Source organism: Cottoperca gobio, chromosome 18 (genome assembly GCF_900634415.1).
Source record: "Cottoperca gobio chromosome 18, fCotGob3.1, whole genome shotgun sequence".
Classification (NCBI taxonomy): domain Eukaryota; kingdom Metazoa; phylum Chordata; class Actinopteri; order Perciformes; family Bovichtidae; genus Cottoperca; species Cottoperca gobio.
Genome location: NC_041372.1, coordinates 6,690,284 through 6,715,828, shown reverse-complemented (window position 1 = coordinate 6,715,828; position 25,545 = coordinate 6,690,284). Strand labels below are relative to the sequence as shown.

The following is a 25,545-nucleotide window of genomic DNA, read 5'->3' as shown; positions in this document are numbered from 1 at the left end:
CAATACTTCAGGACTATTTGAAGGTTGGGTCTTAATTTTAAGGTTAAAGTTAGAGTTACGTGTAGGGGTTGAGGTTAGGCCTTTAGCTGTGAGGGATAAGGGTTAACCTTCTGGGCAACAGCGCACCGTCAATGTACGTCCACTAAAAGTGCTTGTTTTTGCCACTGATAGGCTCAGATTGTTGTTATAAGTGCCTGACAACATTATAGAAAGGACCTTAAAGAAAAATAATGTTTTTATCACCTTTCACTTGATCCGGTCTGTCTCGCTCAAAGTGAAGTCTCGCTCTGAAATCTGGCATCGCATCCACATTGTCCAAATCAAGTAAATATTCAGCCATGACATTTAAAATCATTTAGATAACACAAAGCTATGTTTTCTGTACTCCAACACAACAAACTGTGAGAACACCGGCACTCCTCTCTCCAACTGTCACGCACCTATCCACCGCTCTAGGCAACAACTCACACAACACAATAACAAACAAACCCAGTGTTAGGATCCTTTCCATAATCTTGTCAAACACGTAATAATAATCCACGCCTGTCAGTGGCAAAACAAGCACTTTTAGTGGATTGATGGTGCACTATTGCCCGGAAGGATTACATTGCAGCGCTCTCGCTCAATACTGAAATCCTGTTTTTGCTGACCTGCTGCAGTGACGTACAGGTGTGCTACATGACCCTGTGACATTCCTTCTGACCTCAGCCAATCACAGCCAGTATCCGGAAATATATACCTTCCTGCATTCATCTTGTGTCATTTATTTATTTTCTTAGCATCTCATATTTAATAACAGGGGAGGTACCTGCAGGGTCAGGCTTGGGGGCAATTCAGCCATTTTTGGATGGATCCAAACCTTTTTTTGTTTACTATGCGTGCTTTCAAAATGCCCTACATTAAAAAAAAAAAAAAAGATAAATAAATATTGATGATAATCCAATCCTAACACACAATAGAAGACATAACAAAATGTTCTAGAGCACCAAATCAATTCCAGTAGGTCAGTAGTTCTTCTCATCACACTCATTTATTTTTTATCTCCCACTTGATAAGTATGAAATACTATGAGAACTCAATTTAAACTTTCTCTCTCTCTCTCACTGTGAACTTTTCATCTTTTGTGATCACATTCACTGGACCATCCCGCCAATGATTGGTTACAATTGACAATGTTAATCACTACATCCCCACTGTGAAGCAACAGCAACATGACAATAAACTACTGTATATACGACACATTATTTTGAAGGACAGTCCAGGATGTAGAGTTTGACCTGCAAAATTGTCCAATATGGATGTCATTCCTAAGATACTGGGCTAATACACATGTACCCACTATTTTTGGACAAGTGTTCACCAGCATACATCACTCTAATAACCCCCTGCTGTACTGTAACTACCGCTCAGCCTAAGGCTACAAACCAGAAGAAATAAATCATTCAACCACTTAAACAAATTCATGAATTCTGAGTCCATCTGGGACAGACATAAAGCAGTCACATCTGAGACTGAGTGGGTGGCCCTCACATTCACAACTACAGTCTGCTCTGTTGGCCGCTGAGCAGCTTAGGCATTGCTCAAGGGCACCTCAGTGGTGGTGATGAGGGAGGTGCAAGGCCTGCTCTATCAATATTTGTCACGTCAATGGGGGAATCGAACAGACGGCCTTCCTCTACATCAGGGGCTCTCTAATGTATGTACCTGGGAATAATTTGACCTATTTTTTTACACTTCTATAGGCCTAGTTATGTGAAAGAAAGATAAATGCATAAGAAATATTCTGGATATTTATTATCATATTTGCAACAACATTTTAAATGCAAATCAAGAGAAAGGGGCTCATTTGAAATGCATTTAAGAAAAACACACCATCACTCTTAGTGCAACACAGTATATAAAATATAGTACAATGTTAGATTAGATTGTGATCTATGAACTATTCAGTATTTAAAATGTTGTAACATAAAAAAATATATAATTGAACCTCAAAACGTTTCACAAACCCCACTTTGAGAACCACTGCGCAACATATGTCCTCAGTCAGTGTGGATAGCTTCTTTTTCCCAAAGTCAAATTTAAATGATGTATTAACCAATCACAACCTGAAACCATCTACATGGTAAATATATGTTCACAGTATATTTAATGCACAACTATATCCCTATGCAAGAAATTAACTCTTAAGGACATTGTCTGCTAAAAACAAAAAGGTGTTGTCCACAGTAAATGACAGCAGCTCCGACTCTGATGCTGCACGAGTTTAAAACGCCGCTTCCGTTGTGATCCTGCATGGTATTTGATGAGGATTCTTTCTCCAGTTAGAAACGCTTTCAGCCCGTTCATTTAGCACGTCTGCCATTGAGAAGAACAATGCCTCCCTCTAGTGGCTACTGGGAAATATTGAACACGTTTCCATTGAAACTAAAATATGCAGCTAGACAAGTACACTAAATGAGCTTAAATAAAATCAAAAACTCGGCAGCAGTCTTCTTATAATCGCTTGAATTTTTCATGTTTATCATTAAGCAGCTAGGGTGTCATGTCCTATATTGATCTACATAAAAGATGCAATGAATCCAGACTCGAGCTGACTGCCCAAATTCTATACATATTTGTCTTTGAGTTCTGGACGTTCTAATCTGATAACAAAAATATGATTAGGCCTACCTTAAAACAAATATTTAGTATACTGTATTGCAACGACGTTTACGTTACATCTGACGTCAGATTCAGACGAAGGACGCGCAACACAAAGTAGTCCAGTGACACAAGCTGTCAAACTGCTTCTGTTCTCTGGGATTTTCTACTATATTTGCACACGTGACTCAATGGACATGACACCGATATACACTTAAATGTTTATTGCGGAAAGACAACAATCAGTAACGACATACTAGAATGTTTTATTACCAAGCTGAAGACTACTGCACTCACTAATTAGATGCAGCTTGAGATGGCAGATCAGTAAAGAATCACGAGATAAATAAAGGGCAATCCAGGTGTTTCGCTGTACCTTTAGTCCTACAGTCGACAACCATTTTAATCAAATGAAGCAGAAAAAAAAACCTGTTGTGATAAATATTACTCCTCAGTGGATAGTTGTCTTTCAACGCCGGAAGTTGGGACCAAACCTCGGTGCCCTCAGCAGCCAATCAGCGACAGATTCGCAGCACAGGTAGGCGGTCCATTACAACCAGCCTCGGCAGTCAAATGTTTCTAAATTGTGTATATTCATTAAATACTAGCCTTTCCACAAAGGGTTTGGCAATAACAGCTTTCATGCTATTCAACAATGCAGAGGCCAGTTTACACTGTTAAAGAGAAACCTTTATTTTTTATTATTTTTGAAGACCATTAAAATAAATACTATACAGAATCCAATGTAGAAAACTTGATACCGTTTCGGTCTCAAAAGGTTAACAATTCCGTAAATCCATTTTAAAAATAGCACTGACTACACACCTCAAGACATGACGGTTCTCCTACACACCAAACCCCATGACAGGCATTTTAATGAGCGCTTAGAAAGAGTAGAGTGTGGGGTAAGGATCTCTATATACTTCATCTGTAGTTTGGTCCTTTCATATCAGCGCAGACTGTACCCCTCCCCAAACATTTTTGGCGAGGTAGGTTACAAAAACACTCCCATCTTATCCAAAAAAAAAAATCAAAAAAAAAAAATCCAATGTTTACAAATAAAAATCTAAATGAACAATAAGTCAAAAGTTAGAGATGAGAATTGAAGCAGGTTGTCAGGGTCGAGAGGCAAAGTCTCCACAGCACTCACCGTTGTTTTTGCCTCCAAACGTCTGTGGCCACCAGTCTTCAACTGAATGCTACTGCACAGACGACTGTACAAGTCAAGCAGTATGTACAATAGCAATTAAAAAATATATATATATATGAAACAGCAGTAAAAGGATCAAAACGGTAAACCACTCAATCATGATGGATTTTACTATATAGGTCTTTTTATTGAATATGCCCTGTGTACTCTAGCCCCAAAACCTTTTCTTAACATGATCATGGATGCGAGTTAAAAGGCGGTTTCCAGTACACCGAAGGTTGTTTAAATACTGATCTGGTCAAATGCAGCACTTCCCATTCCATTAGGTTGTTGTGTTGAGCCCAAACTTAACTGCAGTCTAAACCTCTCAGCTATAAGTCACCAAACAGTGCGGCACCTGTTTACTGTGTGCAGGTGCAAATCACAGCCATAGTTCACAAAAGCTTCGATGACCTTTGTGATAGCGTCCAGCATGTCATCAATTGAGCCAAGTTATTAATTTAATGTTAAGCTTTTGCTAACAGTCAGAGCTAAAACACTTTAAACATCAACTTTGTCGTTTTTATTTAATGTGCTTTTGGAAACGCCGTTACGTTTTTGCACGTGTGGGACCCAGTTACAAACCGATTTGTTTGATGTTTAAAGTCTTCAGGTTGCAAAACAAATGTTCAATTTAATGCTTTAAGGTTTAGAGGGGGGGGGATTAGCTGCAGGGAAGAATTTAGGTGCCAATATGGAGTAATGGACTATGGCAAGCAGATGAAGCAGGTCAGTAATTCATCCTTCCAAAACAACCAAAAACTATTTCAAAAGGTTAAGAAGGAATAATGGCCACATTCTTCCTTTCCTTAGAATGTAGAGGGTAAAGTCATTGTGGAATTTAGCAAAAGGAAGTTCTTAGAATTCAGATCGTATAAGAAACAAGGTTTGACTGCTAAAATAAGTGGGGAGGGGGGGGTGGCGATGGGCACTTGGAGTCATCTAGATAAGATCGGCCACATTCATGGGCATCTCCTCAACGGTGGTGTTGTAGAATGTCTCAATGTCCCTCAGGGTTCGCTTGTCATCCTCAGTCACCATGTTGATGGCTACGCCCTTTCTGCCAAAACGACCACCACGACCAATCCTGAAAAAAGAAAAATCTGTTCAACTGAGAAACGAGCATGTGGCGACTCAAAACAGCAGCAAGAGACAATTATATTCGGAAGACTTGTGAAAAGATTCAAGATGGAAGATTTATATATAAAAAAAGTATGGGTTAAAGGTTTATGACTCGCAACAGTTATTTAATACTTTGCACTAGTAGGTTCTTACCTGTGGATGTAGTTTTCCCTATTGGTCGGCAGGTCGTAGTTGATGACTAGGGACACCTGCTGGACATCAATACCTCTGGCCTGAGAAGGAGCATAATGAACATTTATTACAGCCATGTCAATATATATATAAAAACACAAAGGCGCAGACATGACAAGCGCCAACTTTCTGCTTTCAGTTTCAAAATGAACAGCTACTAAGTAAAGTGTATATGTACCAAAGTCTAAAGTGAGCCTTGTCCAAATTAAAATATACAATCTAAATGTTTTCTGATAAGACAGAGTGTATTCCGCCAATTAGTTGTGAGTCAAGGACTTAAACCCCGCTACAGTGGAGGGCAGAAAGACTTCTTTACCAAGGAACATTCAGTCCTTCACCACCACAGCAGATGGGAGGAGAGGGAACCTTGGACTGCACAGACATTTAACAAATGCTAAGATGAATACTGTGTTATTGTACATACCAGCAGGTCAGTGGTAATGAGGACTCGACTGGAGCCAGAGCGGAACTCCCTCATGATCAAGTCTCTCTCTTTCTGGTCCATGTCACCATGCTGAAAGACAAGATCGCAGGATACAAGTGAGACAAAGCCAAACTTAAGAGCAAAGGCAAAACAGCAACCTTGCAGTCACAGGGGATCAGAGTTCTACACAGGGCGCAAAACTAATTTTGTCGACAGGCCAAAAGGCTAGTGATGTTTAAATTTGACCAAATTGATCCAAAAGTAGATAGTCTCCAAATTATTAAATATACAATCCAAACATTTGATAAAACTGAATGTATTCCGCCAATTAGTTGTGAGTCAAGGACTTAAACCCCGCTACAGTGGAGGGCAGAAAGGCTTCTCTACCAAGGAACATTCAGTCCTTCACCACCACAGCAGATGGGAGGAGAGGGAACCTTGGATGTAACAGTATTCATTTTAGAAGCAAACTTGACATTTGTTTAGTTATCACTTTATTAAATTACGGTACAACCAAATTACACAAGCCGACTGGGACATGATCATTGATAAAAGTCATCCTAATTTATACAAAAAAGTACGATAACGTTTGGTTTACATTAGAGGCAGAATATCCCAAGACTGCAGAAATGGGGAGGCTCTTACCAGAGCAGACACGGTGAAGTCTCTGGCGTGCATCTTCTCGGTCAGCCAGTCCACTTTCCTCCTTGTGTTGATGAAGATGACCGCTTGTGTGATTGTCAGGGTTTCGTACAGGTCACACAGCGTGTCCAGCTTCCACTCCTGAGGACCATGAGCAGGGTCAGACACAAGCAAATGTGTTTTACAGAGATGCTCCTGTTATTTAGCCTACCCTCAGTTATAAATTGGTTGGAGAAAATGTAGAAATACGTTTTCAAAAGGAGACTCATATTTGCTTACTAAACTTGATAACCGGAAAATGTTTCTCCACCTCTTTCTCCACATTGATGTAGAACTGACGGATGCCCTCAAGGGTCAGCTCCTCCTTCTTTACCAGGATTCTGACAGGTTCACGCATGAACTTCTTTGTGACCTCCAAAACATCAGCTGGCATGGTGGCTGACAGAAGGACAACCTGAAAAACAGACATGGGAGGGCTGGTTAATACCTGAGACAAAAGTAAATCCTCAAATTGAATGCTAAACATTGTTGGACAAGACTGAATGTATTCCGCCAATTAGTTGTGAGTCAAGGACTTAAACCCCGCTACAGTGGAGGGCAGAAAGGCTTCTCTACCAAGGAACATTCAGTCCTTCACCACCACTGTAGATGGGAGGAGAGGGAACCTTGGACTGCACACAGTATTCATCTTAAAGCAAACCTGCTGTGCTGGATGTATGGCTCTCTTCGTCTATGGTAAAACAAAAAGTAAAGAGTCAAAGCTCTTACCTGTGTGCTGCTTGCTAGTTTCTGGAAAATCTCGTAGATCTGGTCCTTGAACCCTCGACTAAGCATCTCATCAGCCTCGTCCAGCACAAACATTTTGATGAACTTGGAAGCTGCAAGAAATTGTAAATTACATAAATAATTTGGGCCACTTATTATATTCTGTATTTCATAAGCTCTGATGCAAGAATAAATACTGGGATGGTGTCTATGCCGTCACTTATTCAAAAGGGGATGGTGTTGTATTCAGAAAATAATGTATGATCATGTCTCTGGATCCCTGCTGTGCTGAAGACTCAGGCCAGCAAAACGCCAACCAGAGCAACAACACGGCAGTGGTTTACAGAGTCAGCTGACACGCATGGGTTTCATCATTATACAACAGTTCTACCTCCGATTATGCATCAAAACGGCAAGATTTGTTTTGAGTAAAGTGGAGTAACATTATATCTATCAAGTCAATCTGCCACCTTTTCATTCAGTTGAGCATGCAGAAGTGCACGTCCAGGGGATTTTGAGTCACATTTTATTTACAACACAAGTCAATGGTTCAGACATTAATTTGAGAAACTATAACAAAAGTCAGAGCACTTTTACACAATTCATTCTCAGGATGACTTACAGAGGATTTTGCGATTCAACATGTCGAAGACGCGGCCGGGGGTTCCCACCACAATGTGAGGGGACTCAGCCTGCAGCTTCTGGACTTCACAGCGAATGTTGGTCCCTCCGATACAGGCATGGCAACTGGCTCCCATGTAGTCACCCAAGGCCAGCACCACCTTCTGGATCTAAAAACATTTTTTAAATAAGTTTAACACTAAAACATGAATTGACAAATTGTATACATTCCAACAAAGCACATCATAGGCCGAGTAAAAACGATGAGCAAAATATACATTTAAAAAATAAAATAAAAACATTTGATACAGACAAGACAACACTTTAAAATGGTTCAAGTCTAGCAAAATGCTCTGTTAAAAAGATGCGTTTTGGATTTGGACTGAGATTATACCAGTTTACCCCATTGCAAATAAGTACACTATTATAAAACAAGGCAAATACTTCAATGAATTTAGGATTTCAGTAGATTCCATTTTGAACACAACCAAAGCCAGTGCCAGTCATTCTGTTACTACTTATGATACAGCCAGCGTCTAGTGCCTTGTTACTTATTCTCATTTAGCACACACAAGCAGATTTATCCAATGATCTAGGCAGTCACCAATTTAAACACTAGCTGATTATTCCCTTTTAGAAGTGTGATGGATGCTGTATTCAGAAAGTAATGTATGATCATGTCTCTGGATCCCTGCTGTGCTGTAGACTCAGGCCAGCAAAACGCCAACCAGAGCAACAACACGGCAGTGGTTTACAGAGTCAGCTGACACGCATGGGTTTCATCATTATACACCAGTTCTCCTTCTGACTGTAGCTGCCACCATGTGTTTAAAATGTACACTTATGTTGATCTGCCCTTTCAGTCAATATAAGTCCCTTCATATTTAATATAAAAATGAAATACAAAGTTGATTAGTTATTTATTCCCAACCTATTGAAATTTCTTACTTTAATTACTTTGTTTAGCCTTTCAAAAACCATTTCTACTGGAGTCAAAAATCTGTTTGTGCTGCAGCTTGACATACTAAAGGTCGGTATGCACCTGTATTAACATGACAGTCTAGCGCAGCAATCTTACAGCACCATTAAAAAAATACTTTTATGGCTGATTAGATCATAAAATGTCATTTTCAAAGCTTCATTCAAAAACCCTCAGTAGAAAGTTTAACATATATAAAGTGGTACTGCTCCATTAGTTATTTAAGCAGTCAAATAGTCTTGGAATCATATATGGATTTTAATACTGTGCAAATACTTGACAAGTCCAAGCTCAACATCTTGAGTCAGTAAGAACTGCAATCGAATAATACATTTATTAATGTGTTGCCGTTGGACTGATCCTGCTCAGTTTATCAGTACTGAGGAAGTTTCCTTCTGACTTCCTCCCAAATAGCGCCATCTGTCAGATTGCAACACTGGTTGAGTCTGCAGTGAAGCAAAAGTTGAAAACCAACTTGACCCTGACCTGGATAGTCAGAGGGTTTCAATGTTTACACAGACTTGATTAATCCCCTTCCCATATAATAAAATATAAATCAGTCTTACTTCCAGAAAGTAAGCTTGATTTATTGAGCCTTTCACAAAAATCATGTTCAATGAATATTTCATGTGATCTACAAGTTAACAGTACCTACAGAACACACAACAGGGTGACATTGTAAAGAATTTAGGGGTTTTATAATTTTCCAGGTTATGCTGCCAGTAAACCAAGTGCAATAATTGAGATTTTGGATACAAATATACAGTCTCTACATTTGATCAGTTTCATAAATCAGAGACAAGACTTCCCACAGCTCTTAAATTTCATTGCACACGTTTTCTGATGTTTAATGTGACAGTGAGCAAGCCTACCTGCTGAGCCAGCTCCCTGGTGGGAGCAAGGACCAGAGCCTGAGTGCCTTTCAGCTCCACATCAATCTGCTGGAGAATGGAAATGGCAAAGGTGGCAGTCTTCCCAGTGCCAGACTGGGCCTGAGCGATCACATCGTAACCTAAAAACAAAAAAGATATTCAAGCTGTGTGGAGTACTCAGAGCACACACACACAATTAAAACTATTCCAAGACTAGAAAATTGTGTTCAGAACACCAGATACTGTTTGAATGGGATAAATATCTACAGAACCTTTTATGAAAGCCTGTAGCATTAATGTAATCAAAATAGAAGGCAGCGGCTGTAACAGTTAGGTGTGCACTGTTACTAGGCAGTATATATTACAATTCTCACAAAATCAGCGATCATGTGGTCTTTAGTTAAAAAAAAAGTTTGTCTTACTTACCCTTGATACAAGGCATAATGGCTCTCTGCTGGATAGCAGAGGGCTTCTCAAAACCATAGGCATAGATTCCCCTGAGCAGAGCCTCACGCAGGTTCATCTCATCAAAACTGTCCGTGATCTGACTCCAGTTGCTCTGGAGGGGGTAAGACAAATACAACATTGAAAGCCATGATTCTAATTTACGCGTGCTAACAAATAGTACGGGGTTTCCTCACTATATTTTGTAATACCATGACAGAAATGTCATTGTGCTACATGTAATCGTGTTATTATGTTAAGTAGAACAGTTATTGCAGACTCACCTCAATGATCCCATCTGGCTCCATGCCCTCCGGGCCATTGTTGTCTCTGTGAATGAGAAGACAATAAAGTCAGTTATTCCTTGAAAGTTTATTTGTTCCACGCCATATCTGACATAAAACATTTAACAATCCATGTTTTACACTATTCAAGTCAATTCAAACAATGGTACATGAAATACAAAACTCAGTAGGTCAAACGTCAAAACTGCAATTATGTTGCAATAAGTGTACATGGGAGAATTAAAACCGGGCTTTAAAATAATTAAACCCCTCTAAAACCTTCCCTGCTCTCCACCCTTCACGACATCAAATTACACAATACACACATTCTTCAGTTTGTCAGAGGCCTGTATAATGTATTTTGTGGTAGCTACCTACCATAACATGGTAAACACTATTTTCTGTGCTGCTAGAGTTAGACTTATCTATCTGATGTTCAATCATTGTGCTTGTTAGCAAACGCCTTTTCTTGAGTCCGCCATTTCTACTGCATACTCAAGATGGTCGTTTTTCCAGTCGGAAGCAAGTCGACAGATATAACGGCCTAACCACGTAGAATTAAGCGAACTTGTATAGAAAATGTGACTTATTTTCAACCCAACATGAACAAATTGTTAAGAAATGGTTCCAATGCAGAATTGTGCTGTAGTAAAAAATATAAAAGGATCGGCTGGTTGTAGCTCCGGCCCGCCATAGCCTCTGTCATAGGCCATGCTCGTCTAAATGTGGCCTTTTAATACCTCGTCAAGTCAGCGAAATACTTTGACGGTGAGTTTACCGACACAAATCCCACATTGGTTTCACGATGGTAGCTAATATTACCATGCTAGCATACATTAAACACCTCCAGCGGCATTTAGAGGCCTACGCTACCGGTATTGTCCAAGCCCTCGATTAACACTACCACGACCATGTGCGCCCGTCGTACAAAAAGAACAAATATCTTTACATCTGTGGCGCCACCGTCGAGAGCCGTCCTCTAATGTAACACAAGCTGATGATTACACCGTCCCAAAATACATTTACATTAAATACCAGGCTTGTAACGAAAGAAGCATGCGAAATATAAATTGAGGCCTTAACCAGCCACATTCACGTGCTACCCAAGGCGCCGGTTGCCATTTAATTTGCTTCTGTAACGTTTAGGAACGACAGCAGTCGCCATCATTCTTGCCGCCAAACAAACGTGCGAGATATAATTTGAGGACCAACATATACAATTTCAAGGTAAAATGACGAATCCATTGTATTTATTTTTTAAATGAGCAAGACCTGTGATTTTAGTTTGAGGCCTAACCGTTAGTAGAGCACATAAATCATAAGATGCTCCGTTTAAGGTCTACATTCCAATTAGTCATCGGTAAGAAAGACTAACATACCTACGTTAACAAATTCATCAAATTCTAAAACGCAAAATGCCCATAAAACCATAAAAACTTTTCCTTACCTATTGTCATATTCAGCCGACATTATTCCAAAGAAAGAAACTGCGGCAGAGATGTGTTATATACGTTGACAACACACAAAGAGGCTTTCTCATTGCAACAGATCGCCGTCATTTAGCTTTAATCCCGCCCATTGAGACTTTTGATTGGTTAATTTGTACGTCATATATATTGAGGCGGGACGTAGCGTCTGTAGTGGCGCCCGATTGTACTACTCTTGGCATGCCAGAGGGGCGGTGTTTACATGTTATAAGCAAACTATATTACATGTAAACAAGCTCCTTTCTCCCGTGCTACGCTGGGTTCCACTTTTTAGGTCCCCCATTCTTAGTCCAGCCATTCGTCAACGCGGACAAAAGGCCGTACCTAGGGTTGAATTTTTTATGTTTTCATCTGAACCATATTTCCTTACAATTTAGTGACAAATTTTATGACCAGCTAATCTGCACATTGTGACACAGTTTGGATGAGTCACAGTGAAGTCAACTGTAGTATATATTTACACAATTAAAAGAGAAAAACTTGGATTTTGACTCATACTGTATGAGGGAAGTATTTTATGGAACATACCCCAAAATAGTTGTTCCAAATTGGAATTGACAGCCCAATGAATGACAATTGTTGTTGTATATTAATTGTACTCATGGCCAGAGACAGAATTTCTGTCTAAATATGGCAAATAACGAGTTACATCAGAAACTACCAGATAAAAAGTAAACCACCCCCAAATTCCCAGAATAAATATTGATGCCAAGACTGTCCTCAATGGGAGCTGAAGCACTGACCTTGCTTAAAATCCTGACAGTGACTGCTTTAGTGTAGATAACATTTAGTCTTATTTATTGCCATGGCTATAGATAACATGAGGCAAAAATAAATATGAACTGTTAATAAATAAATCTATGCTTGTCGCTTTTTATTAGAAGAAAAACATACTGTTTAATAGCCCACAGTAGATAGACCTCATCATGCATTCATTTTTGTAGTTCAAGCCTTTATCAGTTAGGTTATCCGCTGTTGCAGGCTCTTCTTTATTAGCAGAAACAGCATTTGCTTCAACTGATTTGAACTGTTTTTTGTTCACCCAGTGACAAAATGGCAGTAATAAACATACTTTTTCCAGACTATAGATCATGTTCCTCACCAATATATTTAAGAATAAGAATAAGAATGGCTCCAGTGAAGCAGAATGTGGCTGTACTGGGCAGCTTCAGGTGTGAATACGTGAAACAATGCGAGTGGGATAAGTTCTTTCTTTCTCTTAGTGAAGCCTCCCATACAAGTAAAGTGTATGGTTGCAACAGCGTTTGTCGTTTTTACCCGTCTGTGTACATACTGTATAGTCCTGGTATATTACAGTACTGAACTGAAGAGTCCATTCATTATATAATATATTCTATAATTATGTTACTAGATTTTTGCAATACTAGCTATTATTTTTGCAATTCAATTTCTGTAACGTTTATGTTATGCATCAAAGCAAATTCCTTGTGGTGGAAACCTACTTTGCAATAAACCAGATTCCGATGCCCATCAAGTAGCATTAATAAAATGCACAATCCCTTGTTTGCCGCATATTTTTATTTTTAGCAACCATAATGCATTGTAGAAGATATATAAAACGGTCAACTCTGTTGCATCAACTCCTGTTTGGAAAAAAGAAAAGAAAAAAACAAACAAACACCGCTATCAACAAATTTGTCTTTCGTTATAAAAAAGAAGAGGAGGGTGCTGTAACTCCATTGTGAACATACTGGATCTGTTGTGTAGCTGTCGTGGTCCTTACCAAAATGGCTCTTAAACTTTCAAAGAAATACTAACCGGAGGATCTCTTTTGTACTTACTCCGAAAATAACACATTATTAGTAGTCCTCCTTTTAACACCATTTGTTTAAAGCAATAAGCATATCAACACATTTACTGACGAGATAAAACACAGAAAAAGATAAATGCAATGTAAAGATACCCCTTCTTTGGGCCAATATGTCATTGTGGCTTGTTTGGGTGATGATGCAGATCCAGTCTCCCACACGAAGATGTAATATTTGGGGAGGAGTGATGGAGGCAGAGCAAGTTTCCGACGCAGGGGTCAACATGTGGCGTGTTCCGTGGATGTAAATTAAGATTTCTCAAAAAAAAAATAAAAAGCACTAAAATGGCTTCACACGCTGGAAGTGTGTTTTCTGACGTCATTATGGCAGCATCAACTAGCAGGTTCCATTGTCACTTTGAAATAATCTAAACATCTTGTAGGAAATTGTTAAAACAAATATTATAATGTCACGTCGCACTACAGTGGCAAACATTATGCGCCGACTAGATGGATAGAATGGCCAACATAACATTGGCTGTAGCAAGTGTATCTTATGTTGGGTGTCGATGTTTTTTGCTGAGATTTCCACACTTGGAACACAACATACTGTATGGACTGGATGGATGGAAGTCATGTACACCCACTAGTACTACAACCACAAGCTTACACAGACTGGTTCAAATCATTCTGCCCTCCCCCCTCTGCACTCTGAATCTAAAGTGAAAGTAGTAGTCAGGTTGGACTAACTGCGGACCAACCATTAATCTGGACTGTGTTCTTTAGATATCTTCTTCATGCTCCCATTCAGACCGGAAATCAACGGTGGACTACGATGGGATGGAAGATTAGCACATTCCCAAAACGGAAGCTAGTCTTGGCCTCTGTCAACCACAAAGGAATAACCATGACGTGGAAATTAAATCAGAGTTTTCAAAGGGTGGGAGAGAGGGAAGCAAAGAGAGACAAAAAGTGAAACAATGACATCACCTACAATAGAAGAAGTAATTTCTCTGGAAGTTGACAGAGAAAAAGTTTTTGAAAAGTTTCTCTCTTTCCAGTCCATCGTTTGCTCCCCTTGCCCTCGTCTTGTCGTATCATTGTCCCTCCATCTTGTTAGGGTTAAGGGTGGGAGCAGGTGGAGATGGCGGGCTGGGCTGGGGGATGGCGGGTCACAGGGTGAGCTTGCAGTGACAGAGTTCTTTGTACATTTGCCTCCTCAGCCGGGGCATATCCAGTTGGCCGAAGCTGAATGGCTGCCCTAGTGCCAGACACTTGCAGTACTGTAGGATGGTAAAGGGGAAATGAGCAGAAACACAGCAAAGTTATTGGGCCGCAGGAACAACGGCGTAACAACAACACAAGTAGATGCTCAACAAGCTTGTTGGCTCATAAAGTTACTCAGTGTTTTCCATTAATTACCCAGACCGTCTGCCGCGATGTCGGAAACCCACCTGACCCGTCTTGAAACGCGGACCCCGTCTCCTTTACCATGCTTTGTGGGTGTGACCTTTTACAGTGTCATCACCATTCATATCATATCATATGCACAGTTAAAAACAAATGTGCCTGAACAATGAAACTCTTTATTTGCAATCCACTCTAAACGTTGTATACAAGGAAACACGGCGTATAAGTAAATAAATAATCTACGCAGACATTGGGCATCTTAAATGTCTGAGTGTGTACGGTGGGTTAGGGCAGTGGATTAGATTTGGATACCTATACAACCAATAAGTTTATGATTAAATGGTTCTTCATAGATTTCAGCTCTGAATTTTGTTTACCATTTCCAGCCAGGTAGCATGGCCATGGCAAAGAAGCGCAGAGTCGACAGAGAGGGCCGCAGCGCTGGAAAGTGGAATACCTTTAAACTGAAAGCTGAAACAGTTGCGTTTGTCTCATTTGCCAAGAGACCGTCACTGTTATGAAAGAGTTTGATGTGAAGAGACGTTACGAGACTGAGCATCGTTCAAACCAGATGTTGTCCGGCAGTGAACGGATGGAGAAAATGAAACGGCTCAAAGCTAGCTTAGCCTCCCAGCAGCCGTTGCATGTTGATATTTCATAATTATAAAGGATTAATATTATGGCACTGAAAATAAAAATCTTTAGGATTAGCCTACAATTGTATGTGATTTTTATTTTATTTTTATAACCCATATGGTTTTTGCTCATCATCTAATGTAGCCCCATTCAAAAAAAGTTGGGACCGCCCTGCTCTATGGGGGTCCGAGGTCCACCCATCATAGTCTCAAAAAGATTCCACATTTATCTGCACATGAACATGAGAAACTCACCTGTAGCACAAAAGCCCCGCAGTCACTGTCGTTGTTTTGACGACCCACGTTCTGCAACAGACATCCCCAACACATTAGCAAAACACAGTACAATAGTTGAAATGCGTAACAAAGCCAGAGTAATGTATGACTGGTTCGCAGTGGCAACAACCCATGCTCACCACAGTGAGGGCTTTGACAGAGTTCAGGTGACTCATTTCACAAAGTAGAAAAAACTGAGCATCTCACCATTTTGAAAAAGCCTTTCCATCCCGTCAAAAAGTCCTGTTGTTCTTTTTTGATAGCCTCCGCTTGCAGATACTTAAAAATGTGCTGGAAACAAGAACGACAACAAAAGTTTCTATGAAAAGACTTGAGAGATATAGCAAAGCAATTCTACTCGCAGGCATTTGTATATATGAAATAGATTTCTCTCTCTTTCTATATAAAAATAAAATAGTGACACAAAATAGACACTAATGATTTAATTTCATAACAAGAGAGCCCACAGGGATTAGAAATTAACCGTTTAGAATAATCCTAATTATGAGATGTTAAATCTCTTCAGTAAAACGTGCATTGACTGAGGGTCTATTCTTTTCTAAATGTATCTACTGATGTAAGGGCTTGTTGTTGCCGTCCAGTCCTACCTTTGGGCAACGTCTGTTGAGAGTCCGCTGAGAGTCAAAGTAAGTGATGGCTCGACGAGGAATGTCGACACTGACCAGTGACCAGTGGACCTCCAGGTGGATGGGGATCAACAACAGATCCTTCTGAAAGATGTCAACCTGATGCAAGGAAAGTATGGAGAGGAGCAAGAAGAAAGGAGAGATAACCGATGTAAATACAATTTTGTTATGCCCTACTTTAGGACATTCCTGCCCTTTGAAAGTATGTTACCTGAAGGAAAAACGGTTGTTGCACTGCTACAGGTCACAGAATCTGATGAGTGAGGAAGAGCACTCGTCCTTTTTAAAGTCTTCAAAAGTTCTTACTTTAAAATGGAATATTTAAGCAGTGGCCTTGTTCTCCTCTCCTTTGTCATGTCTACCCTCGTGAAAATATTTCATTTGGCAATCGTTTAGTTGACTTCAATGAAATGTATCCGCACTTTGAATGTTTAAGTTCGGGCTAGAGATGTCAACGGTTAACCAATGAAAATATTTTTGACCGGTTACGCAGGAGAATTGTAGTATTGATAAGAGGAGTAGTATCGATAAAATCCTAACGATACCCACCCCTGATCATGCTTACTGTCGTGCGCAGTCAACCCACAAAAAGGCCCATTCTGAGCCAGGAAAACCCCTGACCCCCTACCACTCATGAGGCATGGACTGCCAAGTTTACTCTGTCAGATTGTGATTTACAGGCAGAGCAGCTAACACCAAGACACCAAGACACCAAGACACCATAATTCTGTCTTTAAAGTATTCCGTTCATTAAATTCTGACATTGTGATTTGATCCGATGCCAGGGCAATCATTTTTTACCTCGATTTGCCACACACTCCTCCGGTCCGCCCTGCTCTTCTCTTCTCCCGCATGCTCCCCTCACTACCAGTATCGAGGCTGCACCATCTCATGTGAGCACAGAGGAACATTGCTCTCATCTACTTAACCACGTGCAAAACAATCTTGGGAGTCATTTTTGATTGAGGATTGAAGTTTGACAAATATATCAATCAGCTGGTAAAATGAATGCAGCCTCTCCAAACACCAGATCGATCATCTGTACTTCTGTGTTTGTTTTCCTCTTTGTGTGCTGTAAAACACTTTGGATCATCCGTGTTGTGTGTTATATGAATTAACTTGAAGAAAATCCTCCCAACTTAACTGAAACAGTTCAAAGAGTAGGAAGGTTCTGACACTTACATTTTTCGTCCACCGTTTGACTCCATCATAGCCTTTTGTCCTTAGCTTATCATAAAAGAAGCTGTTGAAAAAGTGAACTTTCTGTGGCACAGAGTCCATGACCAGGTCACCATACATGTTCATAATCTGAATAAAACAGAAACAACAAAAGGAAGATTCCATATGTAAGAAACATCTGGAAAAAGGACACAGAAACCTTTCTGATCAGTGACTACAAAAGGTGGCATTCGACCCATTTATAGGATTAAAAAGAACATCTCTGCCATTAACAGTCCTGACAATCAGGTGGCAGTACAGTCATTCTACACACATCCTTAGTATTATTTAACAATGCAAAATGGTGCTGTATGATCCTTATAAGCCTTTCTTTTCCTGCTATAACAAGTCAAAATGTCATTTTTAAAAAAAGGTCTATTGTATTAAGGCCAGTGTTAAAAGCGTGTATTGTTCTACCTGGTCGTTGAGCCAGTTCTGTCCATACAGAGTGCCCAGGTCATCCATGGTCAGAACGTGGCGTTTGTAATTGACTCTGAATGTTTTAGCCAGGGCTGATCCCGACGACCGCTGGAAGGATTGTATTAGATGTTGGACCACTGCTTTCCTGAAGGACACAAATCACACACACACACACACACACACACACACACACACACACGGATGCATTAGTGAGTTATTTACTTAATTCATTTACTTACGTAGCGTCACTTCAGAGTTAATAAAATACCTCCAGATCCCCTAATGAATGTCATAAATGATTAAGTCTAATGTAGAATTCGGCTAACCTACAATCTGATGGAGCCAAGTGTCCAGGCGTTAAGTTGTAACTCTTGTTTAATTCCTTTTTTGCTCTCATGCATTATGTCAAACATTTTTTCTGGATAATAAACCTTTAAGCATATGGCATGATTGAAAAGGTAGGGAGACTGATGTGTAATGATAGTGGCGGTTTTCTGTGTTTCTTTTTAAAAGGAATTATAAAGACAATTGGAAGATTCTCTTGTACAACGCATCCTTGGCTCATTCATACTTTATTATTTATTTACAGCGACCCAACGGCTTCTTCTCTCGTCAAGAACCAAAATGGACAAATGGAAATTATTTCCTCAGGGTGGCAATAGAGAAATCGTGAAAATGGTTAGAAATCATCATCTAGGGACAATCAGTGTCCATACAAAATAGTTTGGCAACATTTTAAAAATTGGCAGAATATCTCACTTTGAACAAAATACTTTATCAGATCAAAAGGCAAAAACAAAATGTTTAATTCAAATAGTGAAAATGGCACTCCCCAGACGGAGAATAAGTTTAATCAGACGTTGTAACAGGAAAGATATATTGCCGTTAAGCAAATCTAATTTAAAAGTGAAAAATATGCCATCATCCAAAATACCATCAAGACACCGACAGCAGACACTTAAGTGGATGGTTAATGATGAAAATATAATTCTATAGTTCATAGCTTTTCAGGCCTATTTTTCCTCTTTAAAAGTCTTTTTCCCTTTCAAGACCTCAGTGGTTTGTCATTTCTGGACACTTTGAGCATCACAGGTTCACGCTCTCTTTACTGACGTGGAAGCTCAAACATCAGCAGTGGATATCTTTTAGTTGTTTTTTCATTTTTTGGGGTCATTTCAGCGAGCTGAGCCTTTGAGGGTAACAAAATAATACTACTTAAATTAAAGCTCTAAATGAACCATTACACCAGTGTTTCTCAAACCTTTTCAGACCAACGACGACTTAACCAATAAAAAAACCCTCACGGACCACCAAACTCCCGGTGCTGTCGCAGCTCCGTGCGGGTCACTTTCTGACCTCATCCCTTTCCATTTGAACACTTTTTCCCCCAAAATAAACTGATATCTTCTTCAAAAATAAAACATAACATTATGATTTTCTCATCATTGGAAAGCAAATAAAGAGGGTTATTCAAAATAAAGAAATTTGCAAATGAGGGGATTTCTTTTTTTTATCCTTAAATATTTGCAAAAACACGGTAAACTCCGATTTCTTTCAGTTTTGAATACGTTATAGGAGAGTTAGACACTTCTTTACATCTGCTGAATTTGTTTATGTTGTGCCCACTATCAATTGAGCAACAGCAGACTTCTGAGTAGATGGTAGGTAGGTCAGACCAACTCATGAATCCCTAATGTTGCCTAATTTCTGTTTCCCCTCAAACATTACTTCAGTTTTCCCGTTTGTTTAGTAAAACAGAACATTTAAATTAAATGAAATTATTAGGAAGCCCAAGTCGGCAAAAATAGTAGTGCAAAGTCATGTGAAGGTGTGACGATTACTTTTTCATTTCAAGCTACTGGTCGGGCTGATGATGCTTTGCTCATCTCCTTCGGACTTTGGCCGTACACATGCAGCGTCTGCTACCCCCGGGAAGACGCCAGGCTGGGTGCAGAGGCAGGTTGCGCCTGACGTTACTAAGCGACCATAACCAGCTAACTGTACCATCTGATCTTCTTCCATGTGTTGTTTTTTAAGTGTGTATAAAATATTGCCCGTGGGACAGCAGTGTTTTCCCTAGAAAACGCTGTTTCTGTCTCTGCTCTGGACACAAGCACTCGCAACACCTTTCCAGAGGATTTAATGATCGCGGGACATGAAACACTGGAATGTACTAAAATGATCAACTTCTCCTCCATATTTACCGAAGACTGACATCTACATAACAAAGGAAAGACATCTGCTGGCTGAGAAAGGTTGTTCCTCGCCACCTGACATGCGGAGCGCACTGCTTCGCTCTAGTGTTTGAGCACGCCTTCCACGCGTCTACATTGACTACAATGGATTTGAGCACACTAAAAACACTGCTTGTGTACGGCCCATTAGACAGGATGTTTTGTTGCTGTGTCTGACCTGTGTGGCTGTGAGAAGCTCTGGCCGAAGATGTCCTGAAGCTTCTCTACGATGTCATCCACATGGATGGGGATCAAACTGCCATACTGCTGTAGAGACTCTTCAAGAATACCTTGACAGACGAAAGCCAAAAGAAGTTATAATCAAACCATCATCTTCACAGCAAGCCAGGCAAGCATACTATGGTGTCCATTCAAGATGACAGACCATTATCATATCACTTTCTTGAATCCTGTTTTGTCCAAAAGCTGTTTAAAACGTATCGGACCGACAGCGAACATTAGCTAAGTCTCGGATGCATACCTGTCACACAACTCATGTGTTCCTCAGTAAGGGCCAGCTCCACTGGTTTGACTTCCACTTCCCGCCTCCCTCTGTCCTCTTGCTTGTCTGGAGAGCAGCCATTTATCTGTTTATCTGACAGAGAAAAGGAAAGAAATTACACATTGAAACACATTTTTGTTCTTTATGAAGATTCTTAGACGTCAAAATTTTTCACTTAATTCCCCAAAAAACTGGTGAAGGTCAAATGTTTTGTAATGGTTTAACTCTGCTGTGGTGTAACTCATTACATTGACAGCCCAGTTTTAACTGTGTGAAATCTCAATAAAAAGAAGTTGGGGACAAAGGTTTAGCAGTGTAGCTGACACAAAATGTTACTGAAGCGCAACATTTAATGATAGCAAGTAAAAAGAATAAACCTTTACAACCTCAATTTCTTCCATGTTTTTGCAATATTTCCTCTTGTTTGGAGTAACGTGTGATAAAAACTACACCGTCAATCTGTTTTAAAACTGAAAATGTATCTTTGTGAGTTGTTTTTAAAGATTATTCAGTAGAAACTAATGGGCTTGGAGCTGAGAGACACAAACAAGGTAGGGAATTCAGAAAGTGTTGAGACAGACATTGTTGCTGGGTTTGCACCAGTTTAATGTTAGTTGACTTGCAGTGGGGTGTAAGGAATTTTTGTTAAGACTAAACTAAAATGTGTTATAAAAGCGAACTTTTGTGAGTATGCGGTGTCAAAGAGTGTGTGTGTGAGTGACGGTGAGTTTAGCAGTAACATTATAGCTGTGAACTTAGCAGTGCAGAGTGTACAGTTTGGGCTATTTGTCGGTGAAGAAATGTCTCAACTCCTCAAGACCCAAGCAAACTTCCTGTGTCTTACTTGTCCCCTGCTAATTAAAAGGGAAGTGGGTTAGCGGCGAACCATCTATTCTCATTTTAGTGACAAGCCGCACCTCTAGGTTTTGTTCAGCACCCCCCCCGCCAAAACAAAACATGTTTCTGCTGAGCCTAACCGCTCTTCTTGTGGAAACCTTGTAGTGAGTTTTGATCATTCCATGGAACTGTACCATTCTGTCAAATATATTTTAGCAAGCCTTTTTTTTTTAGAAGTAAATTGTGTATGTCAGTACCTCTCGCAGAGTCTGTGAACCTCTCATCATTGCTGTCATCCTCTCCATCGGAGTATGGAGATTGCTGATACTTTTTTATCCTCCTCTGCTTGCCGTACAGATTGTGCCTTTGCCCTCTCCGGCTGTACCGGTATCCTTGGGAGCATACCCACTGTGCCCGCTGGCGCCAGCTCTTCCAGTGCTTGGTGAGCCGAAATCCAAGGCCTTGATGGGATCGCATACGCTGCCAGCGCCTGAGCTTGAGCCTCTTCAGAGCACTGTACCTGCTGAGGTGGGACCTGAACAAGTCCCCCGCTTCAGCCTGGGAGACAGAATCCTCTACAGTGACATCACCGCCTTCTTCTGCCTTCTGTTGTGGTCCATGATGTTGGTGTTGTTGTGAATGAGGGAGCTGGGTGGACTGGGAGGGAAAGTCTGGGATCTCCCACTCCAACTCTGCCTGGTCTCCTTCATCTTCTGCCTCCTCCTCCTCCTCCTCATCCTCTTCTTCCTCCTCCTCCTCCTCCTCCTCCTCCTCCTCTTCTTCTTCTTCTTCTTCTTCCTCCTCCTCCTCGTTGTTATCCCAAGCCTTGCCCTCAAACTCTATCTCGTCCTCCCCATCCAGATTGTTTTCTTCCTCATCACCTAGTGCCTTGATCCTAACCATCCCATCCTCATCCTCTTCCTCCTCCTCCTCCTCTACATACTCGCCAGTCCACACCTTCTCTTTCTGCCCCAGTCTGAGGTGCATGGGGCTGGGTACACTGTGGCCCGACACAGGGACTATGAGGTGGTCTCCAGGAATCCCACCTAAAACACAAACATGAAAAGTGATGACCTTTATTTATTATTCACATTCAAATGAAGTGGAAATGTGAAGTGCAATGTAAAGAAAATGCAAACTTCAAGTATCTTTAAAACTGATTTTTTTTATATGAGTTAGTATGTGCTTGTTGTTATTAATTTACACAACGTAATTGTAAATTTGAAACTAAAAGACGATAAATTATCATATTTAATCATTGCCCAACCCTAACTAGAATGTAAACATATTAACAAGAAGTAAAATGCCTACCCCCTCCTGTGTCGTCCTGCCCCACAGCAGTCAGACCCAGGTCTCCCTGCCAGCGGTTCTGGGCCAGGCTACCGCCACTGTCTCGCATTATCCACGGACAACCCACAACCTGCGCCAGCTCGTCACCTGCAAACAACAAACACAATTTACAGTGAGGGTATTTACTTTACTTTCTGTATAAATGCAGCTTGTTAGTTATCCTGGGAATGTGAGAGAACATAATTTTGAACACAGCTGTTTCGCCATGCTCCACTCTCACTCCACTATAGTCAATCAGCAATCAGCAATTCATAAGATTTAGTTGAGCCATATTTCTTCTCAATGAGTACCACCACATTTTGGGACCATTAAATATTATCACATCCCTAATCTTAAATAATTTAAAATCAGCTGCCATCTTGTAAACTACTGCACTGCAAATCTCAGGAGAAAGTGTGAACCCTAAATATTTTACCTGTTATCCAGTAGTGAATTAAATTTTCAAATGTATTTGAATGACAATATGCATGTGAAAATTGTCACAAGTGGACAGAATAACAACTGTGAGAGTCCCTTTTAAGGTGCAAATTGCTGCTGGATTTCAGGTAGGTTATAATCTTGCTATACCCACTGACCTACACAGTCCAGTTGGTACACAAAACATCTCACCAAAGCACCACTCATGCCTTATAATGACAGTGCTGCAAAAGGCACAACTAGCGAGACATTGCATCACTTTACCACGAAATGTAAAACACGCAGTAATATTGACCTATGACCTCCCAATTGATAATCTACAAAAACATGGGGTTGCATTAATGGGAATTAAAGCCTTTAGTTCTTACTAGCTAATAAAGACATAGTTCGAGCGTTTAGCAAGTCACAAGCTTGATTAAAATCTAGAGTTTTCATCCAGAATCAATGCAACAGTCCTTCCACAAGCAGAAGAGCTGCTCTGTACACCGGGACTGTAGTTACCATGTGCACCTGGTCGGAGAGCGGATATGTAATTTAGCTTGCTAGCTAGACTGGGTAAGAACATAACTGAGCAACAGGGCTTATTAGCCTTTATAAATATAAAAGTTAAATCATTTGATACGGCATGTGTCCTGTGCAGGAGAGATTCTTTGATAAGAGCTGCCCTATGGTGGGAACAATTCTTTCCGGTGCAGGAACTAGTCCTTACCCAAGCTAGCTTGTCCGCGTTTAGCGCTAGCAGCATCACCGTCATAGTTACAGTACTTAAAACCTAAATAAAAATCGTATTAATTGCAAACCTTGTTTTGTGAGTAACTATTGATACCCGAATCCACTGCACCACCATTAATAACCATCTGAAATAACCACAGTTCTTCAATATTCCGTTGTCTATCCGTGCTAACATGTTAGCTGGTTAGCTATGTTGTCGTTAGCTAGCTAGTTGGCAGATGCAATGTTAGCGACAACAAAATAAAACGCCCGGCTTACTGTATTCCTTACATAGCTAGGTGTTGCAATTGTATGCTTACCGTTAGCTTGCAGATTTATATGAATGTGTGTCCAGATGCTTCCGACTGAATGTAGGGCGTGTTTAATTTTGTATGGGTATCGAACCAAAACAAATGCTAATTGGTGTTAAACCTCATTCAATGAAGTCAGGTGTGGAGCAGCCAGATGTCACCTCCTTGCGAACTTTGATTTTTTTTAGGTCTTCCGGTTCAAAGAAAAACGCAAATACTTTACAGAAACTGTGGGGTACAGTCAAAGATGTACGTGAATTCGACAGGAAGAATCTATTTCAATTGAAAAGGAACGAGCGATGCGCTGAGCCGGATCACTGCAGATTTTTCTCTCTCATGTCTACAACAAGTCCGTCGCGCAGCAATGGCGTCATACAGAGTATGTTTTTTTTAAGGATAGCTTTTCGGTTTTGACCCCCAACATCAAAAAAACACTTAACGCAACGAATTTAGTCAATTATTTTTTGGTGGGTTAAATAAAGGTGTGAAACACAATCTTTCTTACTTTGGATTTATTTGATCACTTAGATTGTATCCGATTTTGATCCTTGATTTCTGTAAAGTTTATAATATAATTATACATACAATTATGTTTGCTATATGTTATAAAGTAATATTTGGATTTGGTGATGAGTTCATGAGAGTTTTATGTTTTACCAAAATATAAACTGTGCTACTGAACACCGACGTGTTGGGTAGTTTGGGATGCAGGTTTTGTTCACTTTACCTTTATCTTATCGTAATAAATGTTTTTAGATAATTGTCGACTATCTCATTGTTAAATTTAGATTATATTGTAAACCTCTCTATATCCCAGTAGATTCAAAAAACCTTTTTGAATGACATCATCTCTATAACACAATCAGGATTAATGAAAAACCTGGAAATGTCTGATTATTTTCGACTTGATTTAGATTTATTTTATAGAGGCCCTTATCCTGCCCCTTGACATTTTAATAATACCTTTGATATTTTTAAATGAGCTTTTATTTATAAGACTCTTCATTATGTTGTAATAGGATACATTTTACAATAATACCAATAGTAATAGTTACCCCTTTCCGTGTTACCCTTTGCTGGCTGCTAAAATGCTGAGCAGATTCACCCTCCAGTGTGCTAATGTTTAGGGCATCTCAAAAGGAGACAAT

General features: G+C 40.1%; 2 protein-coding genes and 2 non-coding genes across 5 annotated transcripts; all 4 read right to left on the bottom strand.

The window, feature by feature from the left end:
- Positions 1-3,308: 3,308 nt before the first annotated feature.
- On the bottom strand, positions 3,309-11,732 carry eif4a1a (eukaryotic translation initiation factor 4A1A). The gene is made up of 11 exons (XM_029454644.1): positions 11,622-11,732; positions 10,175-10,220; positions 9,873-10,005; positions 9,447-9,586; positions 7,597-7,765; positions 6,978-7,087; positions 6,520-6,663; positions 6,213-6,350; positions 5,568-5,657; positions 5,105-5,184; positions 3,309-4,916 (listed from the first exon to the last, which is right to left on the bottom strand). The coding sequence occupies exons 1-11, from the start codon at positions 11,642-11,644 to the stop codon at positions 4,772-4,774; spliced, it is 1,218 nt and encodes a 405-aa protein (XP_029310504.1). The 5' UTR covers positions 11,645-11,732; the 3' UTR covers positions 3,309-4,771.
- On the bottom strand, positions 7,216-7,355 carry LOC115024105 (small nucleolar RNA SNORD10). Its single transcript, XR_003834095.1, has one exon. It is a non-coding gene; the product is annotated as a small nucleolar RNA SNORD10 (small nucleolar RNA).
- Positions 8,248-8,387, bottom strand: LOC115024106 (small nucleolar RNA SNORD10). The gene has a single exon (XR_003834096.1). It is a non-coding gene; the product is annotated as a small nucleolar RNA SNORD10 (small nucleolar RNA).
- A 1,425-nt stretch (positions 11,733-13,157) lies between the features above and the next one.
- On the bottom strand, positions 13,158-24,762 carry senp3b (SUMO specific peptidase 3b). Of its 2 annotated transcripts, none has more exons than XM_029455231.1 (11): positions 24,407-24,762; positions 22,920-23,045; positions 21,866-22,654; positions 20,751-20,864; positions 20,448-20,559; positions 18,033-18,180; positions 17,580-17,705; positions 16,359-16,496; positions 15,958-16,041; positions 15,730-15,780; positions 13,158-14,712 (listed from the first exon to the last, which is right to left on the bottom strand). In XM_029455231.1, exons 2-11 carry the CDS (start codon positions 23,005-23,007, stop codon positions 14,602-14,604), a joined length of 1,761 nt encoding a protein of 586 aa, XP_029311091.1. In that variant the 5' UTR covers positions 23,008-23,045; positions 24,407-24,762; the 3' UTR covers positions 13,158-14,601. The 2 variants fall into 2 exon arrangements, with proteins under 2 accessions (XP_029311091.1, XP_029311092.1); XM_029455232.1 differs by lacking the exon at positions 24,407-24,762 and adding an exon at positions 24,176-24,379.
- Between the last annotated feature and the right edge of the window lie 783 nt (positions 24,763-25,545).